Here is a 24,267-nt window from a genome sequence, read left to right as displayed (position 1 = left end):
TAATGTGAATTAAAGGCAGTGTCAATCCATGGGGAGCAGTTTGGGGTTCAGTGTGGACTAGAGTCAAAAAGACAAAGTCCACTTCTTAGTGTTCCTGTGACTCTTCTAGTCCCTCTGGATTCGACCTGCTGATGACGCTCTGAGCTCAGCGGACTCTTCCATCTGAGAACAGCTTCACTGTTGACTCACGATGTCAAAATGTGAACAGCATGAAGAGGAGAACTGCTTAATACTAAGTGAACCTGGACGTTTATTCAAGGATCAAATGCCTGTTGTGAATTTTGCTGTGAACCTTCTTGTTAGAGGAAGAAAAGCTACAGAACACATTTTCAGAAGTCGTGCGTCGTGCTGAGCCGTCTGAGCCACCGTAGTTTTGACCTCTCCTCATGTCTCTTCCGTCTGAAGGAAGGAAAATGCTCCAAACCTGAGGCCGGTCACTGACCTGTTATCCCGTAGTACTGCGAGGCCGCGCAGGCGAATCTGTTCGGTAGGAACGGGGAAACTTCCACGGCATAACCGTGACGGGCCGGACTGCGAAAAACCTTCATCGTGGTCAACTGCGGCAGCGCCTGCAGCCCGTCTCTTCTGATTCCTCAAGACAGGAGAGTCCTAAAGTAGCAGGGATCACAAAAACAGAACATTTGTTTTAAATATCGCGTTCAGCTTCCACATTAGTTTCATTCAGATTAGGAATCAAGGAACTGGAGCTTACACCAGCGTGTTCATCAGTTTTTAAGCGGTACTGGAACTCCATAGGGGAAGATCACGCTTTTTTATCGAGCTTTAAAACAATGATTTAAACCAGATTAAATAAATGTCAGTTCAGTAGTTTTGTTATTCCGGAAACAGACAGAAAAGCTCTACAGCAGAGGTGCTAAACACATTTTAGTTCAAGTTCCACATACAGGCCAATTTCATCTTGAGTGGGCCAGACGGGTAAAATAGTGCCAATATAACCTTTGGATTGAAACTTACAAGTTTTTCTTTGCTGCTAACCTGAACCAAGCTTCACTACTTTCTCTTTAGTAGTTTGTAATATGAATTTGGTATTTTCTGGCAATTATGTGGCAGAAAATATGCGTACAATACCAAAAATTCAACAAATCTGAAAGTTTTTAAACAATTTTTACACTCCAGTTCTAACCAGGCTGAATTAATAGGAGGTTTATTTTTACTCCAATCTGATAATTGTGTTTCTTAAGAAATCTTGACACTCTTTCTGTATTCTTAGCCCAAATGTAAAAGGTCTGGAATGTCTGAAATCACTTTTGACTCATTTCACAGATTTAATCATTGAGCAAAAAATGTAAGCTATTAAAAGTATACAAATCCCCCATATGTATTGAACTGGAAGATTAAATAGATATTCAGACATCATGGTAACGATCATATAGCAGAGTTCAACGTTAAAGGTGAAAACAAAATTACCAATAGCAATATTCCATTGAAAGGAGTTAAAAAGCGACGATTACAGGAAGCAGAAAGTCAATTTACCAGTGTCACGTACCTTTCGATTGTCAAAAGACGCAGGAAGAGTGTTTATAAATCCACAAAGTGAGAAATTTATCCGAAGAAGTCTCTTCCGTCTGCTCACGCTGTTTTCATATCATTTCACTTCCGTGTTTTGATCAGCTGACGCAGGAACCCGGATGTTAAGTCAATATGGCGTGTGGCCGCGAGATGGCAGTGTTTCTATGAAAAATGATTCACTGTGTACAAAGAGGAATAAAGAGTGGTTTATTTTGATCGTTTCTTAGAACTTTCTTTCTGTTTTCTTGCCGTTTAGTTGTTCTAACATATGACAAGAAAAAAAGAGTATTGTGCTAATGAGAAATTTCCCTCCCTAACCAACAGATGTGGCAGCAAGGTGAGGCGGTCTATCCATCCTGTTAGGGGGTCAGTGTCTTGCTCAAAGACACTTGGACAAATGGTCAGGAGATATGGAATCGAACCATTATCAGATTGAGAGATGACTGCTCATTCATTCATTTTCTTCCGCTTATCCGTTTCCAGGTCGCGGGAGTGACAGTCTGAGCACTGTCACCCAGATCACAATGCACCATTTAAGAACCTTCCTGCAGGTGGTGAGCCCACGGGAAGGTGGGACACGAACCCACTACCCTGAGATTGTGAGTCTCATGCTCTACCAACTAAGCTAGCCGGCGGACTAGAGATGACTACTTTACCTGCATATTACCAATAATTTGTTTGTGCCGTTATCAACTTACTGTGTAAACAAACATTTTTCCATCTGTTTAATACACAACTTTTAGAGCTAAAGATTAAATTCTCAATTTATTCAGGGGTTCATCAATAAATTCATCCAGTCGTGTACAATGAAAGATAACAAATATGTTATGAATTGTTCCACTGGGTGTTTTCCAGGTTTTCGGGAAATTCATGATACCAATTTCAAAATGAAACTTTCAAATGCGTTGACGTTTTCAATAATTTCTTATTTTATCTTTGTGATATCTTCAGATGAAAACTGAGTTTGGATGACATGTAGAATTCTACCTTTATTTACATTTTACAGATTTCCCCAACTTTTCTGGAAATGGTCATGCATGTGATGGAACGTCGGCCAACATCCAGATTATAGAGCATCTTCCTCCCACTAACTGATTCTGATGATTAACAGCATAAATTTCCCTCTGTATAGTTTCTTTATAGGTATATTAGATTATTAGACATAAAACACAATTCTTAATATCTAACAAGTGACTGTGCCTAAACTTTTTTATAATAGCTTATTAAAATGTAATCGTTCTCCGACTCATAAATCCAGTGTGTATTGTGTATATCTGGTCCTGTTCACCTCCTTTTCTCCATCAAAAGTATCAGAACAAGTAATTTCAGCACCAGGATGTTTGTTTTTTATTAAAAACTGCACAAAAAGAAGTAAGCACACAATATTCTCCAGGTATGACCTAAAATATGTCCCAGCGTCTTCTAGGTTGAAACTCTTCAGTCTTTCGTAGAAATGTCATAAAAACATATGAAATGTTGTAGGAGGGGTTAAAAACTCGCACTGCCGAACTCGGCCTCGTGCAGGAGCTGCTGCATCTTGGTCCGGAGCCACGACTGCTTCTCGGGCGCGAGCCGCCTCATGGCGGGGGCCAGGCTGAGCAGGAACAGCGTCACATCGTCCCTCTGCTCCACGCTCTGGGCGTCCCGCGCCTCCGCCCGCCGCAGGAACTCCTCCAGCAGCGCCTCTACGCCCCTCCTCTTCGCCCAGCTGGGCCGGGTCGGGGAGTCCGCGCGGCGCTCCGCCTCCATCACCTCCTCCACCTCATCGCCGTCCTCCTCCTCCTCCTCCTCCTCATCCGACAGGACCACCTGCTTCGTCTCCTCCTGCTGCTCCATCTTCAGCCGTAGCGAGTTCCATGATGACGATGAGGGCGGCTGCTGGCCGGAGGGGTGGGAGGAGGCTAACGACGAGGCCAGCGAGGTGACGGAGTGCAGCACGGTCTCCAGCAGGTCCTTCATGTTGCCGTGCTGCTGCGGGCTCTCGTCGGCGGGGGCGCTGTCGTCGGAGTTCACCTCCAGCTTCGCCTCTTTCAGTCTGAACATGTCCAAGTGCACCGAGGACGGCCGCTTCCTGTGGATGGAGTCGGAGGACGTTGTGGTGGCGTCTGCCACAGCGAAGCCTGAAAGACACCAAGGACGTTCACATTTTCAGCTTTTATTTCATAACAGCTATTTTTCCATTTTCACTTGAAAACATTGTCTGGTGAACTTAAAGAGGTCATATTATGGAAAATGTACTTTCTATTACTATTCTTCCAACAGTAATAATCGTCCTCATACCTGGAATGACGACCCAGGAGTGAAGACAGTCTGTCCTCTCTCTCCCTGGCTTGTTTCAGGTTTTAAAAAGTGTGTTGCTCCAACCAGCCAATCAGAAATCAAACCCTATACAGTGTCATCGGGGGTTTAACCAATCCCAATCCCAATCATCCCTTTGACTCCTCCCACAATAAGGCACCTCTGCTCTGGCACATGGCACCACGAAATTAAGCATTTCCTCCTCTTCCTAAGACGGGCATGTGTGGGCGGAGCCAGTCCAGCTCACACAGACACAGCAGATTCTGAATGCAGCTCCCATGAGCCAATATTCAAATGGCTTGAAATCAAGGAAAATCTGGATTTCGGGCAAATAAACTTTGAATACAACTTTTTAGGACCAACGAGACTCATGAGAAAGTGTAGGAAAACTGTATAATATGACCCCTTTAATTAAATTCTTGACTTTGTCTTCGTCCCCCCCTCTGCATTCATCTTTTTTCTAAAGCCAGATATTCGGCGCCGTTGATTCACCGTAGCTCTCGTCGTCGTCGCTCCTCGTCTCCGTGGTCGTGCTGCAGCCCACCAGCTCGGCGGCGTGCAGGTGGGAGGGCTGCGGGTCCAGCGCCCAGCCGTTGGTGCCGGCCGCCCGGGCGTCGATGAACGGATTGAGGAAGGACAGGATGGACGAGTATCTCCAGGGGCGGTAGTTGAGGAGCCCGATCCCGCTCTCTCGCCGCTCCTTCTCCCGCTGCCGCTCCCGCCGGTGCTGGTCTCTGAGCGTCTTCCACTTCCTCCTGCACTCCGACTCTGAGCGGACACCAAACGCAATGAAGTTCTTCAGGTCATTCAAATAGATTTGATAGATTTATTCAGAGTTATGTGCCACCCTGTGCCCCCTCTCCGAGGTCGTCTCCCTCCTCTCCATCCGTTTCATTCTGTTTGGTTGCTATACTGACAATTTACATTTTCTATTGATTTTCCTGGCTGAGTCCTGGCTCATTGTTAGATTATGATCTCTTTATAGATCGATAGACAAGTAGCAGACAATGAAGAAAAGTAGAGAGAGCTCGGGAAAGTGTGTGAGGGAGAGCAATAGAAACAGATTAGAAATGTATTGAGATACAAAAGGAGGTTAAGAAAGACAAAATGTTCTCATCTAATTGAAATGTGCAGAACCTCTTACTGTTAGAATTAAAAAAAAAACAATTGTATTTACATAGAAAACTCAATATGTCACCAATGAAAATGAAATAAGACAATAATGTCACTGAAACTGATCACAGACGTAAAACAATCCAAAGAAAACAAGTGAAAGGCATAAATCACCTTCAAGAATCATTAAAACCTTAATAAGATTCAATCAATCACACAGGCGGGAGAATAATGATCAATATAGGATATAGAAACGTTCAAAAAGAAGAAAACGAGACCCAAACTAGACGAAATAACCAAAGTCATGAACCTGAGATGCAAAATGAAGTGAACACAACTAATAGAGAATACAGAAAGCAGACGTGCTAAACCTGCACGTGTGGAAAATATACAGCGAGAGACTCAAACAGGACGAGAGCGTTGATGAAAAGACATTTCCTGTAAACCTTCTGCAAGAAACAACCACCAGAAATGCTCAAAACTCGGGATGCAACGATACCACTTTATTCTAAAATGAGTAGTGTACGAGTACTTGCATTTGAGTACTCACCGATACCGATACTTAGGCCAAGACACACATTTATTTGCAGAAAACTAACTGGCAAATAAATACAACAAGTGTTCATCTCGGAAACTGAAAACCATGTCCTGCTTTCCACCGACTGTGAGGCGAGGGAGTTAAACCCCCGAAGCTGAGGACAGTAGAAGTTGGTCTCCCTTTCGTCTTCCGACCACGGTCTGGAGACCGGAGCAGGAAGGGTTAACACTTTGTCATAAACTGAGAACTAACATTGAACAAAAGTACTTTCAATAAAACTTTGTCAGAAACTGCAGGGCTTCTTCTACATATGGGGCTCTTCCACCAAAAACAACCAGGTTCTAGTTCAGGGCCGGTTCTTAAATGAGCACCGCCAAAGAACCGGTTCTTTTTCCACCGTTAACGGAGCCCAGTGAGAGCCACGTCATTGCGTCACAACAAAAAGTGATACGTCACTGATTTCACCAATTTAGCACCGACAGCGCCTCATACAGGAACGAGGAGACGGACTGTATTCATGAAAAAATAAATAACGGGTGAATTAATTTGGGGCGGATTCTTCAACAATTGGGCATTACATTATGAATTTCTGCTTCTTTCACTTTATTTCTGGACGTGTCTGAATCAAATGCTTCAACATGGAGGAATGGAGGTGTAGAATGATAGAACGCAGCTGTACAGCCGTTTCCAATGACAACCTACGTAAACACACTGATTAAAGTTCTATTTCACATGACGCCATTAAAAAGCTCATTTTATGGCTAAAAAACCAAAGCTGTAATTAATGTGGTTTGTTTTTTAGTTGCTGATGAACCAAAAGTGTTGCTTCATTATAAAGAAGTTCTGTGGGTAGAAAATAATAATGGAGCGTCTCGTAGCGAAGAGCAACGCAGCCTCATGCAGACCTCAGCCTGCGGTCATAACGCCATACAAGACCTGGAAGTGACGTTAGTTTCAATGTTGTTACGATGAAAAGCGTGAAAAAATGACAATGAAAAACTGCTTCTAAATGATATATCCGACGCCGCTCACTGACAGCAGAGGAGCTCGGCACCTCGAGAGCCACGGCTCTGTACGACGCGCTGCTGTAAAGTGGTATCGGTGGCAGTTTTAAGAGTACGAGTACAAGTACACTTGCCTGATATCGAACCAATACCCGATACTGGTATCGGTGCATCCCTACTCAAAACCAAAAGATGAGGCCGTAAAACAGAAAGGATGGCCGAAGGAGAACGGGAAACTACCCAACGAGATATCGAGTAACCACAACAACAGACAGGAAGCATCAAAAACAAAACTGGAAAAAACCCACATGGTCGTTAAAACAGCCCAACTCAAGGCCAGAAACTACCACAACACACAGAACCATCAAAAAGAGGCACAAAGTGAGAGAGAAAGGAACTTAGAGAGACAAAACAACAAAAAACGAAGGCCCTGTTTATACGTTTCAAGTGATAACACATTGTTGTTATTGTCCATCTACCAGCACATGTGCAGAAAAATGAATTACTACATACCTAGTGCACATGTGCAGTACTTCAGAAAACTTGCGTTTTCCCCCATTTCCATGGAGACGGAATCTGAGTCTTTAACGACTCCAAAAACCATCGCAGTATAAAGACATCCACAAAACGTAACCAAACCATGTTTTCACTTGAAACGTTGTGTAAACAAAGGCCTTAATAAAAATAATAACAATAATAATATTAACAAATCAAGACCGATTAAACACAAAATAGTGGTGCATCTATAAACTGGAAAATACACAAAACTAACAAACTAACCCATAAAGTTATAGAGAGAGACGTTTTTAATAAGAAATAAAAGATACATAACCAGATAAAACACGGAAAATCAAAAAATACACATATGGATACACAAATGGATTTATGGATGGATGCAAAACAACCTTATAGAGACACAATAACAAAGTGAAAGTAAAGCACCACAACGAACAACACGATAAAACTGAGACATAAACCAATTCAACACAAGTTAGGCCACAAAAGTAACTAGTATAGAGGAAAGAAAAGCCACTAAAGACATAAAGTGACACAGAGTGATGCAAAACATGCGCAACATTGAAACGAGCGCTCAGTTCAGTCTGCTGGGGGTTAGTGTTGGGGTTGTGGGGGGGTAAATGCATGTTTGTGATGTTGTTTCACAATGTGCTTGAGCAAGTCAACGATCCAACCAGAAAGTGGAACCAATGAGCTCCATGGAGGAAGGCACAGGCCACCGGGGAAGATATCAAGGGACGGACTGTTTTGATCTTTTCTCTTTGTTGATAAAATGTTGGGAAATATATATTTATACAAATGTTTCTCAATACCTCCTCCATGTGAGTGAGTCGGGTCAGCTCCCGGTGGTTCCTCACGCGACAGTTCAGTATTTGTTCAGTTAAAAGCGGAGGCACTCACCGGGGACTCCCACCAGCTCCGCCACCTGCCTCCACGCGTCGCTGCGCATGTTCAGGTCCCGGTAGGTCAGCGAGTTGGAGTCGTACAGGCTCGGGAAGCCGGACACAGCCATGATGAGTTTATACTCCATGTTCATTGCTGTTTCAGTCCCGGAGCTGAAGCATCTGCCGCCTCACGGCAGAGAGCGGAGAGACCACAGGGGACAACACAGAGAGCTGGGGGGACTTCCGGTTCCGGTGCGTCATAACTCATTTGCATAAACTGAACTAATCCCACTCTCTTCTTTTTGTTTTAACGTTTGCTTTATTAAACATTTATTTAAAAAAAAAAGTGATTCTCATGAAGCTTCAATATGCATTTTGTACAATATTTAATGCAACCTGTTTATGATACTTTATTCATCAATAGTTACCTAGTTTATGAGGTAAACTTTAGCTGGAAAAACCCATATTTAGAACAAAGCTCACTTCTATATTTTAGAAAAAAAGACATACAAACACACAGGTAATCATGTGTTCACATCTGTGTGGAGTTTGCATGTTCGCCTTGTTTTTTTCCTTTCAAGAAAAGAAAATGACCTTTGGGCTTCTCTGCTGAAAATATACCAATATTTAGGGACGCCGGCTGACGCTTCAGATGAGCTCTGCTTAGTTCAGGAGAACAACAATACTCACTCAAGTATGTGCACATACATTAATGCACACATGTATGCAGATGTAATAAGTTGTTTTGAAGAAGCTGCTGATGCAAAGAGTCGACGCCAGCATCTCCTTGACATATCCTGATCTGTGTAGGCACTTGTGACTTCTTGAGTTGTTGTTTTTTTGCTTGTTTTTGTTTTAATGGAGCAGAGGTGCAGATGAATTTACATACCTCTCCTGTGTATGCAGTCAGCTGCAAAGACACAGAGAGCAGCAGGAGGCTTGTTGAAGGGGAAGCGCAGCAGTGGGGTTGCAAAAAGAGGCGAAAAAGAAAAGAAAAAAGTGTCTGTGACGAAACATCCAGGATGATTCTGGCACTTCCTGTTGTTTCTGTCAGCACACAAGGTTGAATGAACTGTTGGTTACCTGATTTTCAAATCTCTCTGAGTCTCATCGACCTACAGTAACTTTGAATAGTGACTGATGTAAGTGTGACTATGATCCACTAGGGGGCAACAAAGTCTCAAACTCAGATGTGATTGGACTATGGCTCCTTGGCATGCTGGCTGTTCTCTTTGTAAAATATGTACATGATTCATTCGACGAGATGGACTGTTACATTAAAAAAAAGACTATAGTAGAAGTAAAAGTACTGATTCAACTTTCTCAATCAGAAGGGTGACCTACTCTCATATGTGCAACACATACGATGCAATATTTACAACATGCAATAATTCAAATTCCTCTTAAAAAACACACTCAAGTGCTGCCAGATGGACATTCCCTGTTTTTATCTTTTTTTGTTTCTTTTTTTGTTTTGTTTGTTTGTGTTTTTTTTACACTACCAATGCTCTTTCTCACTTCCTTTCGTGTTTTTATTTCGCACTGAATGGGACGGTACATAATTTTGTTGTTCTTTTAGCACGATGACAAAAAAGGTTCTGATTCTGATTAAAAGTAAAAATTTAAAAAGCACAGGTTCTGAAATGTAATCTAATACAAAAGCAAAAATGACTCTGCATGTTATTAGTATTGAGACGGAAGCTTTATCCTTGACAATGACACAGATCTTAATTCAACTTCTCTGGTTGACCGGCCCGTCAGGATGTCACTGGGAAATTCTCAATAAAAAAGGAAATGATAGATATTATTGGCTTTATTTCATATATAATGGAAACATTTTTCTCATTATTGGCCAATATTACATTATTGTCACCTCGCAAAATGTGTGTTTCACAGTGGAAATAAAAGATGTTTAGTGACTACTTATTCTAATAATACTTATAATTTCATACTGAATTCGAAATTTAGAAAAATGTTTTTCTTACTGAGCAAATCTCGAGTCGCTTTAAGTCTCGGCCGTCGATAGCGCTGCTAATTTTAGTCTCTACTGGTGACACATCAGGTTTAGTCTTGACCTTAAGTCTTAATTGGGTTTGAATCACAGATGCAATATTAAAAGCTTAAAAACCTGCCAAGTCAAGTAACATGTTTGTGATGACGATCTGTGGTTATTAATGAAAATATAATGAATGTATTGAAACCACACCCACACACACACACACACACACACACACACACACACACACACATTTTGGGTGTCCTGTCAACGGACACTTAGAAAACAACAAAAACTTTCCATTTTCACTTGTAAACAACGTGCAACGGTGCTTGAAAGCAGATCCACTATTAATTTACATTGAGTTGCGATGGTTCGGGTATCTAATTCGGATGCCCTCTGCTCACTTCCCATGAGGTTTCCCAGGAACCAGGACAAATCCAGAGGTCAATCCATGACCCTATGTAGAGATTCCATCTCTGCATCATCAGTCCATATACAAGGAAAGGGCCGCAAATTGTGTTTTCCTTGTTGAAGCTTTGTTTTCAGTTTCTGTGGTATTCATTCAGGATGTTCAGTTATCTATTTGTTCAGACATACAGCTTCAATATATTCGTCCTTACTTGAAAAGCTTTCACATTCATGAGAAGAAAAAAAAAAAAAAGCCCAACGCCTTTATTTTCTGAGGCATCTGCAATGAGTTGGGGGAAACCCCTGTCGGTTTCCCAGACTGTTTACAGGCCTAAATGAAGCTGCTGGGGGGGGGGGGGGGGGGGGGGGGGGTTAAAGGCTGCAAAAGTCTAAAAATAGAGTCTTTAGAGGGCAGAGAGGAAAAGTGGGAAGCAGCAGGAAATCCTTAAAAAAAAACAACACAAAAACTGGAGATGTCGGGTGAGTAACTTCACTGTGAGCTGGAGAGAAGTGAGGTAGAAAACTCCTGCAGAGATGAAAGAAAAATTCACAGTTTCCGAGTTTCCGAGTTACCACTTGCTATAATGTACAAGAGACACCCCAATTGTTGGTATAGCGTCTTGAAAACAGGGGGAGTACAAAGACGTGCATGTCGTCTTTCTGCCGCTTCAGACGACAGTACATTGACTTATATTCATTTCCTGGAGATTTACAGACAGTCTACATCTTTGAAGATGTAATAATTGAGCATGAAAAGGAGGCAAATCCTCACATCTGTGAGTCTGTGAACACAACATGAGTAAGACTGGCACGCACACACCAGATATGCAGACAGAGTCCCAGACGAGGCTGAGAAATGGGTCACCGCCAGGCAGAGGAGATAAAATTACACACTCCCCTCTCGACTTGGACCCAGACACAGAGACCTCCCTCTCCTGGGCTGTTTGTTACATTTAACTTTGGTTTATAGCGTCACTCCGACGGTCTGCTTTAACATTCTGAAGCTGTTTGCACTTGATTTCAAATCTGAATGGACGCCACAGTGAATAATCAGTGTTGGTCCTGCTTTCAACGAAATCACAGAGGTGATTCTGTAAAGGTTTAGACCTTGATGTTCATTCTGTAGTAAAATAGTAGTCAAATGTTTTTGTTTGGATTTTCAGTTTAGGTATTACGTTACATATTGATTCTACCACCATAAAAATCCACATTTTGCACCAGGTTGTTGCAAAAGAAAGCTTAAAATCTTTTAAACATCTGTTTATATTTGCGAAAGAACGTTTTAAAACTTCAAATGTCAATAAAACTGGAAGAATTAATGATGCTGCAAAGTTTTGACAATAATTATTCTAGTTTAAATTACCCACTCTGCAGTAGTGATATGCATTGTGTGAAAATTAGCAACGGATTTCCATCAATACTTCCATTTTCTTTCAAATTTCCTAAAAATTGAAGACGATTTGAATGTATCACAGTGGGAAATCCTAAGTTACTTGCAGCAAACTGGAAAGAGAAGGATAATAAACACATGCAAAGACCCTAGAAATTAATATTAGAAATGACAGTGGTCAGCTACAGACACATTACCGCCAGAGGAGCAACGTTAAAGTAATGACTGACTTCATGAGGCATCGGTCACGTCACAATTCTGCAGATAAATGACAAATCATTCACATGACTGCGTGTGGTGTGAAAAAGAGATTTCTTTCAGCCCTGAGGGGTAATTAGACGTCAAAGTGCACACAGAAGACACAAACCGTGACACACAGAGGCACATGACACACACACACACACACACACACACACACACACACACACACAGTCAGGTGCCCTGTGGAGATTAACAGGAAGGAACGCCAGGAATGCCGGGAACGTCGGGAATGTGCCAGGTGACAGTTTACAGTGGACGTATGACAGCGTCAACACGACTGTACGTCAGTGTCAAACACTAAACAGAGACATCAGGAGGGTGACAGCATGGACGGGGGAAAAAGCTGGACTTTAACAGTGACGCCAAAAAAAAAAAGGGGTTAGGTTTCTATGGTCACTGTCCTCACTTTAACCCTTTGTCCTCCAGGAAACACGGTGAGAAAAAAAAATCTGTATATTTGATAGTTTCTGTATTTCCTTTCTTTTCCAAATCTTTTTATTGACAGTTTCCAACAATCCTCCCCAGGTGGGGTAGAGACACGTACACATGTTAAACTCTTAGGTTTTGACTGATTGATCCATCTGTTGCGACCTGGAAATATTACAGCAAATTATTATTGGTTATTTTGTATTAACAGACATATTGGCTTCATTTGTAAATGTGCTATGTTTCTTTAATAACCTAATTTTAAATTGTTAGTAAATATATTCGTTTGACTGCGACAGCACGACACTAATATGTTTTACGGCAGTTGAAAGTTGTTTGTGGATAAAGTTGCCAAACGAAGAAAAGAGAGCCTTTTTGGGAGTGCAACACATCCACCCAGGGGAGGCAGGGGCATTAAGTTGCGTAGCCACTGACTGAGTAGCAGCGAGTTTCTGTATTTTCTAACAAATTTAGACGCCGCAACCAAAAAGCAGTCCCGAAACTAGTCAATAAACGTAACCAAAACCAGTATACAGAATAGTCAAGAAGAGTCTAGAAACTAAACTGAACATCTGTTGAGAAAGAATTTCAAAATTGGCCCAAAAACCATCTAAAACCAGTCCAACAAACTAGTCTTGAAGTAGTAAAGAATCTGAACTAACCCCAGTATACAGGATAGCCAAGCTGTAGTCTAGAAACTAAACTAAACACCTGCCCCAAAAGAATTTCAATATTTGCCCAACAATCGTATAAAACCAATCCAAAAACTTAAACTAGAAAAGAAACAGAGTCAAAGGGAGCATATAAAATAGTCAGAATACAAATTAAACTGAACACACGTCGAGAAATAAGTTGAAAACTGGCCTAGGAATGGTCTAAAACCGGTTCAAATAACGTATCTGGAACCACTTCAGAGAAGAGACCGAAACCCTGTCCAGACATGACTCTAAAATCAGTCCAGAAACTAGACGTAAACCAGCAAAGACACTGAACACTTGTTTTACAGGTACACAAGATAGTCAAGAACCACTCTAGAAATTAACTAAGCAAACGTCTAGGAATTTGCTGAAAACCGTCTAAACACATAGAGTCTGAAAGAAACTGAACTAAACCTCTGTATGGGAAGAAGTTCAAAATTCATTCATTCATTCATTTTCTTCCGCTTATCCATTTCCGGGTCACAGGGGTGACAGTCTGAGCACTGTCACCCAGATCACATTGCACCTATTAAGAACCTTCCTGCAGGTGGTGAGCCCACGGGAAGGTGACGCCCGGCGTGGGACACGAACCCACTACCCCTGAGATTGTGAGTCTCATGCTCTACCAACTGAGCTAGCCGGGGGACTGAAGTTCAAAATTGTGCCAAAAATTCTAAAAGCAGTCCAGAACCTGATCTAGAATCACTTCAGACAAGAGACTGAGACGACTCCAAGAACAGTCCTTTAACTAGACTAAAACAGGTCAGAAACGTCAGAGCCAGCAGAAAGATTCATGTAGGAATTTCCAGAATAAGTCAAAAACCAGCCCAATAACTAGTCTAGAAACAATCAAAAAATCTGATTAGAACCCATCAGCATTGATATAAATATTAATCTGTGTTTGTCTCATCTTGTATGGTAACAACATGGCTTTGACTAAAAAGGTGAAGAATATAATTTTACCCATAATGAAGGTTAAACATCAGTAAAGAGAGGGCCCAGGAGGTTTCCCTGATGAATGCCTCTGGTAACTGAAAGCCAACTAAGACTAACTTGTTCTCCCCCAAACAGCCTCATGTGGTCAAATGGCTCGTAGGATCCAGGATTAGATGTGATCGTGTCTGGACTTCAGTGAAGAAACAAGCGACTGCTTGAAATAAAACAGTGAGCCGGAGCGTGTTTGAATCTCAGCCTGAGAATCTGACTTCAGGGAACCAAACCAAACAATCGGTGTCGTGCTGCTCGCCTCTTGAGTCAACAAACACAGCAACAGCCACACACACACACACACAGCCACACACACACACACACACACACACACACACACACACACACACACACACACACACACACACACACACACGCACACACACACTTGGGCTGCCGTGCCCGCTTCCTCGCATTCTGCGTCGTGAGCTGCAGCTCGCCCTGCGTTCCACATCTCTGATTAATTACCACTAAATCACCAGCAGTCACGACACCACGGGCAGCCTTTTTTTTTTCAGAGTCCTTCACTCTCTTCCTCCTTTTCTCCTACTTCCCTCCTTCTTCTGTGGTATTTCTGATGGCCCTCTCCTCCTCCTCCTCCTCCTCCTCCTCCTCCCATTGTTTTGGTATAAACTGGAGGATGCTGTCAAGTTAAGAGCATTATTGGATCAATTCAGCTGGAATGACAGCCTTATAAATGGCTGACGAAAAGCTGCTTGGTGGGTTGCGGCTCAGGTGTGCACGCCTTGCGTCCATGTTCATGGACACGTGCCTGCTTGTGTGTGTTGCATGGCTTTAATACCGAAAAATGAAATCAGCGTGTGCAGTCAGTTTTCCCCTTCAGTCACAGAGCACAAGAGGAAGGGTGTGTGGCTGCTTTTGTAAATGCATTAGAAATTGAAATTGAACATAGTCCGAGCAATGACAACGCATCTGAGACCTCCACCTGCGCCACCCGGAAAGGCACCATCGTGGGGGAGGGGCTGTCCTCGGCCTTGCCCTGCCTCACCTCCTCCTCCACCACCATGGTGCAGCCGCCTCCTCCGGCCGTGCTCTCCTTCAGAGACCACACGCTCTGCCCGGCCGACTCCGGCTGGGAAGTGTACACCAGCCCCGAGCGGCCCCCCCCCCACAGGCCCCCCCGACCTCAGCCAGACCCCAGAGCGAGCTCTTTGAGATCCTGGAAGATCCAGACCCCCTTGCCAGCCCTGCACGAGACCGCAGTCAGACCTGCGACGTTCCCATGAGCCCCGAGTGCCCCCTCAACCCTGACTGGATGTCCATGAGAAGCCCCGAGTGCCCGGCCGGGTTTGACCTGGATGCCTTCGTCAGCCCCCATCGCCCCAGCAGAGCTGACGCCAATTCCCTCGACGGCCTAGACATTGCCATGAGTCCGGAGCAGCCGCGGCACTGTGCCGACGTGCCCATGAGCCCGCAGCCAATCAGCGAGGCAGACGAATCCATGACGAGTCCCGGGAGAGAGCCCAGGTCGGACGCATCCGCAGTGCTGCAGCTGGTGTCGGACCCCTGGAACAACCAGCTGGTCGCCCACCAACTGTCCACACTCACCCCGCCCCTGACCTCCCACCCCCACTGCTACACCTGGCAGTGTGACATCCCCAACATCACACCCAAGACCAGCATCAGCACGGGTGAGCTGGAGACAAGTTCTACCACTAAGACCCCGTTTTACTCCACAATATTTAGCGTTTTTGATTTTAGAAAAGTTTCACATTTACACGGCAACATTTTGAAAATGAGGTCTGTTTACACGGAAACGGCAGAAAGGCTGAAAATTATGCAGTTTTCATTCCAGGCCACAGGGTGGTGCTGTTAGCTGTTTTTGTAATGATACCACACACAATGCGTGTAGAGAACAATGTGCTAAAACAACTTATTTCTGCGGGTCATTATAAGTGCAGTGAGTTTAAAGTGTGTGTGTGTGTGTGTGTGTGTGTGTGTGTGTGTGTGTGTGTGTGTGTGTGTGTGTGTGTGTGTGTGTGTGTGTGTGTGTGTGTGTGTGTGTGTGGTGTGTGTGTTGCAATTGCCTTCAACGACAAAGAGCAGCAGTCCAGAAAATTGGGTTTTTATCACTGTGAACTCTTCAGATATCAAATCTGAAATGGTTTGTTCAAGCAGCTACTTGGGGGGGGGGGGGGGGGGGGGGGGGGGGTTCAGGAAGATGATTTGAACATTTCAGTACAGTTGCTCCCAAAGGTAAAAAAAACGAAAATGAAAAAACAAGCACATTTCACAGAAATTTGTATTTTTTTCAATGAATTTCTTGCAAAAATACTACATAAAAAAAATACTGCTGCAAAACGTACAGAAAAAAGTTTTTTTTCTTTGGGTAAAAATTTGACATTGCAACTCCTGCAAAATATTCAGAGCGAGAAAAGTCACATCTTTAAATGTTTCTGCTAAAATGCTGCAACATTGATGAAAAGTTCAGTTGGAGAAGACATTCTGTGTGTGGTTAGTTGCTGCAAAATTTAGAGAGAGCAAACAGAAAAGGATATTTATTTTTAATTATTATTATTATTTATTTTTTTTTTTTTATCGTCGAAGAAATCTTTCTTGTTTCGGTTCATTTGTGCAGAAATTCTCCATGTTGAGAATAAGAAGAAGGATATCTATGAAGAGATTCTGAGCTTTTTATTTTTTTTATTAAAGCTACTTGAATTTTTCTAGAAAGAAAACAAGAAGAGTAGTTTTCATTTCTCATAGTGAAGATACTTCAGCTGCTTCAAAGTTTACAGAAAGAGGAAAAATCAAGCAACATGGCAGAAGTATTGAGTGTTTCTGTAAATATACAGAAATGGAACAAAAAAACACTTTACAGAATAATTTTAGATCATCATCTATAAAAATGTACACAAATATACCAGAAAGAGTTTAGAGTTTTGGAGTACTTCAACACAGTATTGAAAAATGCACAGAAAATAATAAGAAAAAGTAACATTTTTAAAAAGTTTGGAGGGTTTCAGTTCATCAGCTGCAAGATTTTTATGGAAAAAAATGGTGAATTATCATTTTCAAATAACTTTAACTCAGTCCACTGCTGCGTAGTAACAGTTATGAGAGAAAACTTGAACGATTCCGGTGAAAGTCTGAGAGTTTAGTGCAGCTGTTTTAAAATATATAAGTAAAATTTTGACTGTGTCACTTAACCCGGCCTGTGACGTAGAAGAAGAACTCGTCAGAAGGTAAACCGAGGCAGCCAAGCCCAAAGACAGACCATAATATTAAAAATATGATGTAAAAACAATGCAGCTAATAGTGTAGCTTACTGATTAAATACACTGTGTGTGTGTGTGTGTGTGTGTGTGTGTGTGTGTGTGTGTGTGTGTGTGTGTGTGTGTGTGTGTGTGTGTGTGTGTGTGTGTGTGTGTGTGTGTGTGTGTGTGTGTGTGTGTGTGCATTGATACTACTGTACCCACATTTGTCTTGGCGTGGTGCATATATTTTGTGTCTGGGTGCGTGCGTGTGTGTGTGTGTGTGTGTGTGTGTGTGTGTGTGTGTGTGTGTGGTGTGTGTGTGTGTGTGTGTGTGTGTGTGTGTGTGTGTGTGTGACGGGGAGTGACAGGCGTAGGCTCTGCTACAATAAGAGCCTGTGTGTCTGCAGCAGGGGGCAGGAAGCACCCAGCGGGGCAGAAAGAGGGCAGAGAGGGGCACGGAGTCAGGTCAAACACCCTGGGAGAGCCAGCCTGGGAAGAACCATGGGAAAACTAGGGGAGGAGGAGGAGGAGGGGGGGGGGGGAAGAGGAATCATCAGTTCCCCTAAATTTCTGAAGCCATTAGATGCACCGTTGTGTAAGAAAGATGCATAACTATCTGAAAAACACGTTTTAGTTCTAAAGAGCTTCATGTTGTCCTGAAAGAAACGTGAGTTCTCTGAGTTATGAAAAATTAAAAAAATATATTAAGAATTAACTGCACGGATAAAGTCACCTAGTGGTGAGCGGTCACTGCGGAGGGTTGTGTTTTTTGTAAAAACTCAATGTGCATACAGGATTATTCACATATTTCAACTGAAGGTGGATTTTGTCACCCTGGCTTGAAGGTACCATCACTTTAGACCCTGCAGCTGAAAGCCGGTCGGTTCTTTCTGTTGGTTTAAGGCTTGATGAAGTAAAATGAACGAGATATAAATATAGATACTTGTACACACTTGTATCCAAATGTGCATATATACAGTATATGTATATACAAACGTACATAGGTAGGTGGATATCAATGTAAACACACACGGATGGATGGATGGATGGATGGATGGATGGATGGATGGATGGAGGATTTTACTTACTGTATAATGTGTGTGTGTGTGTGTGTGTGTGTGTGTGTGTGTGTGTGTGTGTGTGTGTGTGTGTGTGTGTGTGTGTGTGTGTGTGTGTGTGTGTGTGTGTGTGTGTGTGTGTGTGTGGAGGGAGGGGGCAGACACACACATACACTTACACATACACACATATGTAATGAACACAGGCCTTCGGCACACTTTTCACTTCGTTCTTTCTTTCTTTTTCTTTCCTTCGATTGGTACGAAGACTGCAATCGTAAAACACAGGGAACAAAATACTAATTACACTGTTGACAACTTATTGTTGTGCATCGTTTGACAAGTTCAGACGTTTGTATCCAGGGTTTGCTGCATCCACCCTCCACCCCGACCTCCTCCTGTTTAACCCTGCAGAGCTTCATTCATTCATTTCACCAATCAAACAGGAGGCAGCAGTAACATGAACACATGAAGCGTTTTAATTCCACTCCTGGTAAAGGTAGAAATGATATGAGGACGGTCCGCTGCTTGCGGCTGCTTGCGGCTGCTTGCGGCTGAATCGAGGAGATAATCTTGGGTAAGCCTCCTCCAGAGGCTCGACCGGATCAGGTCTGAGGGCGACTATCGTGATGTGTGATCTCTGATGACCGGTCCCACTGGTAAACTTCAGCAACACAATGACCGCCTCTCAGCAGCCAACAAAGAATAACACTCTTTCACAGCAGGAACACACAATTATCCTTTTCTCTCTCCATCCAGCGTGCTCACTGCCTCAAACGCTCCACGTCTTCCTTTCTTTCATCGGTCAGGATGTTAATTCACTTAAAAGTACGGCTTCTCTGCACACAAAGAAATCCCCTTCAGTCTCTCTGCGAGTGTTAAACACCATCAAAGCTCGTCTCATGATCTGTATTTATAGAAATGTATGGGAAAGGAAGCGATGGGACTTTTAAGGCTGTAAAAGACAAATTTTGTGTGCTTGGTGCCCCGCAGTCCTTCCTCAAGGCGCCTTTAACCGACAGCAACCAGAAAGAACCACTAATCACCAAATCCTAATGAGTCAACAAAATTGATCTCCATCACATCACAAGTTTTTCCTGTCTATAAAAGTGTGTCGTGAAAGAAAAGAGCGGAAAAGGTTTCCCATTAAAGGATCACGAGAGGAGACAAAAACGATTCCCGGTAATCTGTATATCGACAATTCTTGAAAAAAAACAAAAAAAAACTGCCTTACAGTCCAGGAAACACAGTAACGTGACCTTTTACAACAGATGTAACAGGTTCCTAAAAAACTTTAGTATCTGTGATCACAAATCACAACATAGCGAATTATGAGATAAAACTGGTTTTGACAAGACTGTTGCGCGTCGAATATGAAAGATTTAGTCTCTCTGTTATTTCGGCGCCGTTTACACGGCAAGGTTGAAACGGTTTAGAGGTTTAAAGTGTAAACAGAAAACTTTAGTTACATTTTGGGTGCCATGACAACGGTGCTCTGAGCCACTGACAGTGATACCAAATAAAATCTGATTAAATGCCGTGTGCCTGCCGCCCGCTGCTGTCGTGTCCCCTCCTCCGTTTTGTGTTTTTCAAAAAAAAAAAAAAAAGAACCTTCCGCTTCAACTGGACAGTTATTCGCAGTTTTTTTTGTAATTTTTGCAGAAACACTTTGTTCAAAAAAAATCATAGCACACTATTACCAAATCTTCTGCAGGTTTTGATGTGCTTTTTGTGTCCCAGGTCCTGTTTTCACAAACATCCCACCTGCTTTGACCGGAAAAATGTTCACAGTTTTCCGTGTTATTTGCAAAAAACGGTTTGCTAATGCAAAAAACGGTTTGCTAAACCTTTAACATAAGTCATAACGCACTGCTCCTGAATTTATGCACATTTGTATGTGATTCCACATGCAGGAGGAGTTACATGCCAAACATCTGGTCAAAGAAAAAGATAATGCCGAAACATAAACAGGCGCCGAGGATGGAAATTTTTTTGCGCCTTCCCTCTGAAAGAAGCAGACATACAGATATATACTTTAAAATTCAAAGGGGAAGGGTTGCCTGACCATGTCTGGCCTCCAGTTCATTTTGTGCAGGGGATGCTTGTCCACCTCGGTCTGGTCTGCAGGACACATCCAGTAATGTTTCTGAGGCCACCATGTTCTTGTAGTGGCAGAATCGATCATAACACCAGTGGTTGAATGCAACAGAACTACATTTGTCGACTGTGTTTCTTTTACGAGTGTGAAAAGCCCCGAGTCAGCCATCTGAAACGTGACACAAAGCGGAAACAGTTGTCCAAATCATACATCAAAGAAGTGTCACATCCACCAGCCACTGATACGGTTTGGACTTGTAACAGAAACTCCTCATGGTGGATGTCAAGAACCATTTTCCTTCAAGGTTCTTTCTTTGAATCACACTGACGTTCCGTTCAGATTTGATTACGCTATCTGAGGGGTTGATGACGGGCTCCAGAAAAACATCAGCTGAGAGTCGAACAGCTCGTGTGGTTGTTGCAGATTCGGTTCAGTCGACGTCTCCGACTCCACGTCTGATTTCAAAAGTTTTACAAGTTCTCCTTTATGGGAAATTGGAAGAGAAGTAAATGCCTCCACAGCAGCTATTGGAAGTAAGACGAGAGACTCGGGTTTCTCTACAAGTCTAAAAGTATGTGGTGACGTTGAATAGTCCATATGTGTGAATGTGAGTGTTTGCCCATTGTGATGGACTGGTGACGTGTTCAGGGTGTTTCCTGCCTCCACTAATCCTCTGCTGTGATCAGTTACTGCATTTCAGAAACCCCAGTTCACTGGAGCAGTTTTAGGCCCCGTTTCCATGACAACCTTTCATGTGAAAACACATGTTGCCATTTTGGAAACGATGTCCGTTTACACAGAAATGAGAGACTGAGTGTTTTAAAAAGTTCCACCTCGGGAGCGTTTTTTCAAAAGCTTTTATTTTCACTGGCTCCAAGCACCGTTGTCATGTAAACTTTACGAAAGATTGCCGTTTTCACTTTAACGTGTAAACAGGGCCTTATTCGGATCAATACAGTATATTTGAATCAATTGTGCACTGATAACATGCTTTTAATTTGAAAATCTATCCCCAGTTGAACGTAAGCTCATGTTTATTTTGTTTTTTTGTCCTCCTCTGATTCCAAAGATGCATTTTTCCTCCCAATTGCTCCGCAGCCACTCAGACGTCTCTGACATCTTAGTAAATACTTTCATTCCTTTTATTTTTGATTGTTGTGAACTTTTACACTTTTTTTTTTGCAAGTCACATTTGTTGATGTTCAGTATTTTGAATTGTCGCTAAAATGTGATCTACAAAGTAAGTTGTGTTGTCTGTACATTAGAAACACATTTCCACATCATTCTGGTCATTCACACCACTAATAATCAAACAAATCAGAGAAAGAGGAGGTGAAAAAGAAATGTGTTTTTATGTGATTATTATAGTTTGGTTCATTTAAGTTGATTTTTAGCATTTTTACTTGAATGGATTTCAAAATGTTTGCTGATTATCCATCAACCTACACGCATTTGTAATCAATAACACTCTGATAATACTGGTGCTCTTTAATATATCTTCTGCTCAGACTTCAAACTATTGCTTTAATTACCATAAAGAGGATTAATGTTGACATAAAACATGAAGTGTTGCTCTGGTCCTTGTTTCTAAGAATCTGACTTCTGGTCACATTAAAATATTATTGAAGCGGAGGGGACTTTCCCAGCAGCCACACACACACACACACACACACACACACACACACACACACACACACACACACACACACACAAAGTGCTGGGAGAGCTGGGGGAGTCGGGGATCAGCTGACCATGTGTGTGTGAGTCGTTCGTGGACATGAGCGAGTAGGTCTTTCCCACACCCACTTTCTCTCTTTAGAAAGTGCCACAAATGTCAACACACACACACATACATACAGTCGCGCGCGCACACACACACACACACACACACACATGCATACACACAGGCTGCGGCCCCCATCGGAGGAACGTGTGAGGTCGGGGGGCCACAATGAGCCGGGTCACGTTCCTGAAGAGGCGAATGTCTGCTGCAGGCAGCAGAACCAGGCGGGTGTGCAGATTTATTCTGAGCTGCATTAAAGTTCTCGTGTTTCTCTGCATATTTAACAACATATTCAGACAGAGAAACATGCAAGTGTATCCAAGTTCAATGAGATCAGTGTTGGAGGAGTAGCATGGCTATAAAACTTAATGACCGGACATGAGTCAAGGAAGGAAATACACTAAGACACCAGATAAACTGCACTGATCTCAACCTTTTTTTAACCTGATTTCTTAATTTTGTTTTCGTTTTTTTTAAACATTCCCATTTTGAAATTTGTCTTAATATTATATGTTGTTTTTTTTTTTTTAAATAGTTAGCCATCTTTTTAATTTGGCAACACTGCCGAGATATGGTTGATTTTCATCAAACTTGTCCGTGGTTGGCTCTTTAAATAACATGTGATGTTTGTGCTTTACCTTCGGACCTGGATGTCGCTTTTTTTCCTTGCAAATGACAACCAACATTGCCAGATAGGAAGTGGCTTTTTTAATGTAAGGCTACTACTTCTGGAAGAAGTAAAATAGTAACCTCCTCTCATGTAGTTAGTCGCTTCTTCTTAATCTCATCAACACATAAATCCATTTCTTAACATTACAGAGCTTTTTGCTCCCGTTAACTGGTGTGACAACAGTTAAATTTAGAACAGGCTAAATCGAAGGAGACAACTCAAGTTAAATTTTTCTACTTTCATTTTACAGTAATCAGCCACTAAAAACTAGACTAAACCCTTTCCAAGCCACGGGGGCTTATCGGGCCGGCGCTTATCTCTGGTTTCTGTAGTGCTAAGTGGGTGGGAGTTTATAACTTCCCCTGGATGAGACACTGGTCCGTCACAAGTTAGTCCCCAGCATTTGCTGGTACTCATTTATACAGCTGAGTAGACTGGAGCAAAGTGCCTTGCTCAGAGAGACAACACAGTAGGAATGGCCAAGCTGGCCAGGGATTGAACCGGGTTTCGAGTCAAACACGTTAACCACACGGCCACTGTGTCCCAGAATCAGCCAGTAAGTTTTTTTAAAAATCGCACATTGGTCATGAAGTATTTTATCCAACAGGGGTTTTTGAAAACTATGCAATACTGGCGTGTACAATACGATATGGCGGACTGGCAACCTGTTCTACGCACTGTCAGCTGGGATTTAACGCCTGTGACCCTAACTGTGATAAAGTAGTATCAAAAATTCACTTTTACTTGACTTACCTAACGTCGTGAGCCCGAAACATGTATAACATGTATAACATGTATAAAAAGCGACGTGTGAGGGTTTTTTTAAGTTACAGTCTAATTGACGGAATTTGACTTGTTTCACTCTCCTTCGATCAATAAATAAAGTCCGATGTGTTGTTCGTCATCTTCACCACCTGTCACCGAAGAAAAAAAAAAGCCCTCTCCTGATGTCAGCATGTGTCTGAGGAGATGTCTGTAGTGACAGGCGATCTGTTCTCTCAGACGTCCTGTTCAGCATTAGTCTCACCTCAGGAGGCTCGAACACTTCTATCAGATCACACACACACACACACACACACACACACACACACACACACACACACACACACACACACACACACACACACACACACACACACACACACATTCTCACCACGTATAACACCACACACACCTTTACACCCAGACACACACACACACACACTGCTGCTCATAGCTGTGATGGTTGGAGAGTGATGTACGCTGGCGGCACCTTTGCCAGATAAATCAGGCCTTTAAGACAGATCCGGAAAAAACGTTCAGCGCGTCCTTGGGACTTGACCTGATTCAGGCTTTGCACAGTGGCTGTGGAGCGTCGCTTAATCGACAAACAATGGCCGGCCTTTCAC

At 42.7% G+C, this 24,267-nt stretch overlaps 2 protein-coding genes across 3 annotated transcripts in view; both read right to left on the bottom strand.

Moving 5' to 3' along the window:
- Nucleotides 1–1,630, bottom strand: part of pex7 (peroxisomal biogenesis factor 7) — a 54,511-nt gene extending 52,881 nt beyond the window's left edge. The window contains exons 1-2 of one of the 2 annotated variants that reach the window (XM_080491155.1): nt 1,495–1,630; nt 443–609 (exon numbers count right to left, since the gene is read on the bottom strand). In XM_080491155.1, the coding sequence (XP_080347281.1) occupies nt 443–548 (106 nt within the window). In that variant the 5' untranslated portion in view covers nt 549–609; nt 1,495–1,630. The remainder of the gene's footprint in view (nt 1–442; nt 610–1,494) is intronic. The other variant, XM_080491154.1, reaches the window with a different exon arrangement.
- A 1,226-nt stretch (nt 1,631–2,856) lies between these two features.
- Nucleotides 2,857–8,119, bottom strand: LOC308126799 (uncharacterized protein). The gene is made up of 3 exons (XM_080491425.1): nt 7,900–8,119; nt 4,321–4,596; nt 2,857–3,650 (listed from the first exon to the last, which is right to left on the bottom strand). The coding sequence occupies exons 1-3, from the start codon at nt 8,033–8,035 to the stop codon at nt 3,019–3,021; spliced, it is 1,044 nt and encodes a 347-aa protein (XP_080347551.1). The 5' UTR covers nt 8,036–8,119; the 3' UTR covers nt 2,857–3,018.
- Between the last annotated feature and the right edge of the window lie 16,148 nt (nt 8,120–24,267).

This window comes from Lipophrys pholis, assembly GCF_963383615.2.
Source record: "Lipophrys pholis genome assembly, chromosome: 21".
Classification (NCBI taxonomy): Eukaryota; Metazoa; Chordata; class Actinopteri; order Blenniiformes; family Blenniidae; genus Lipophrys; species Lipophrys pholis.
This window is presented reverse-complemented; position numbering and strand designations above follow the sequence as displayed.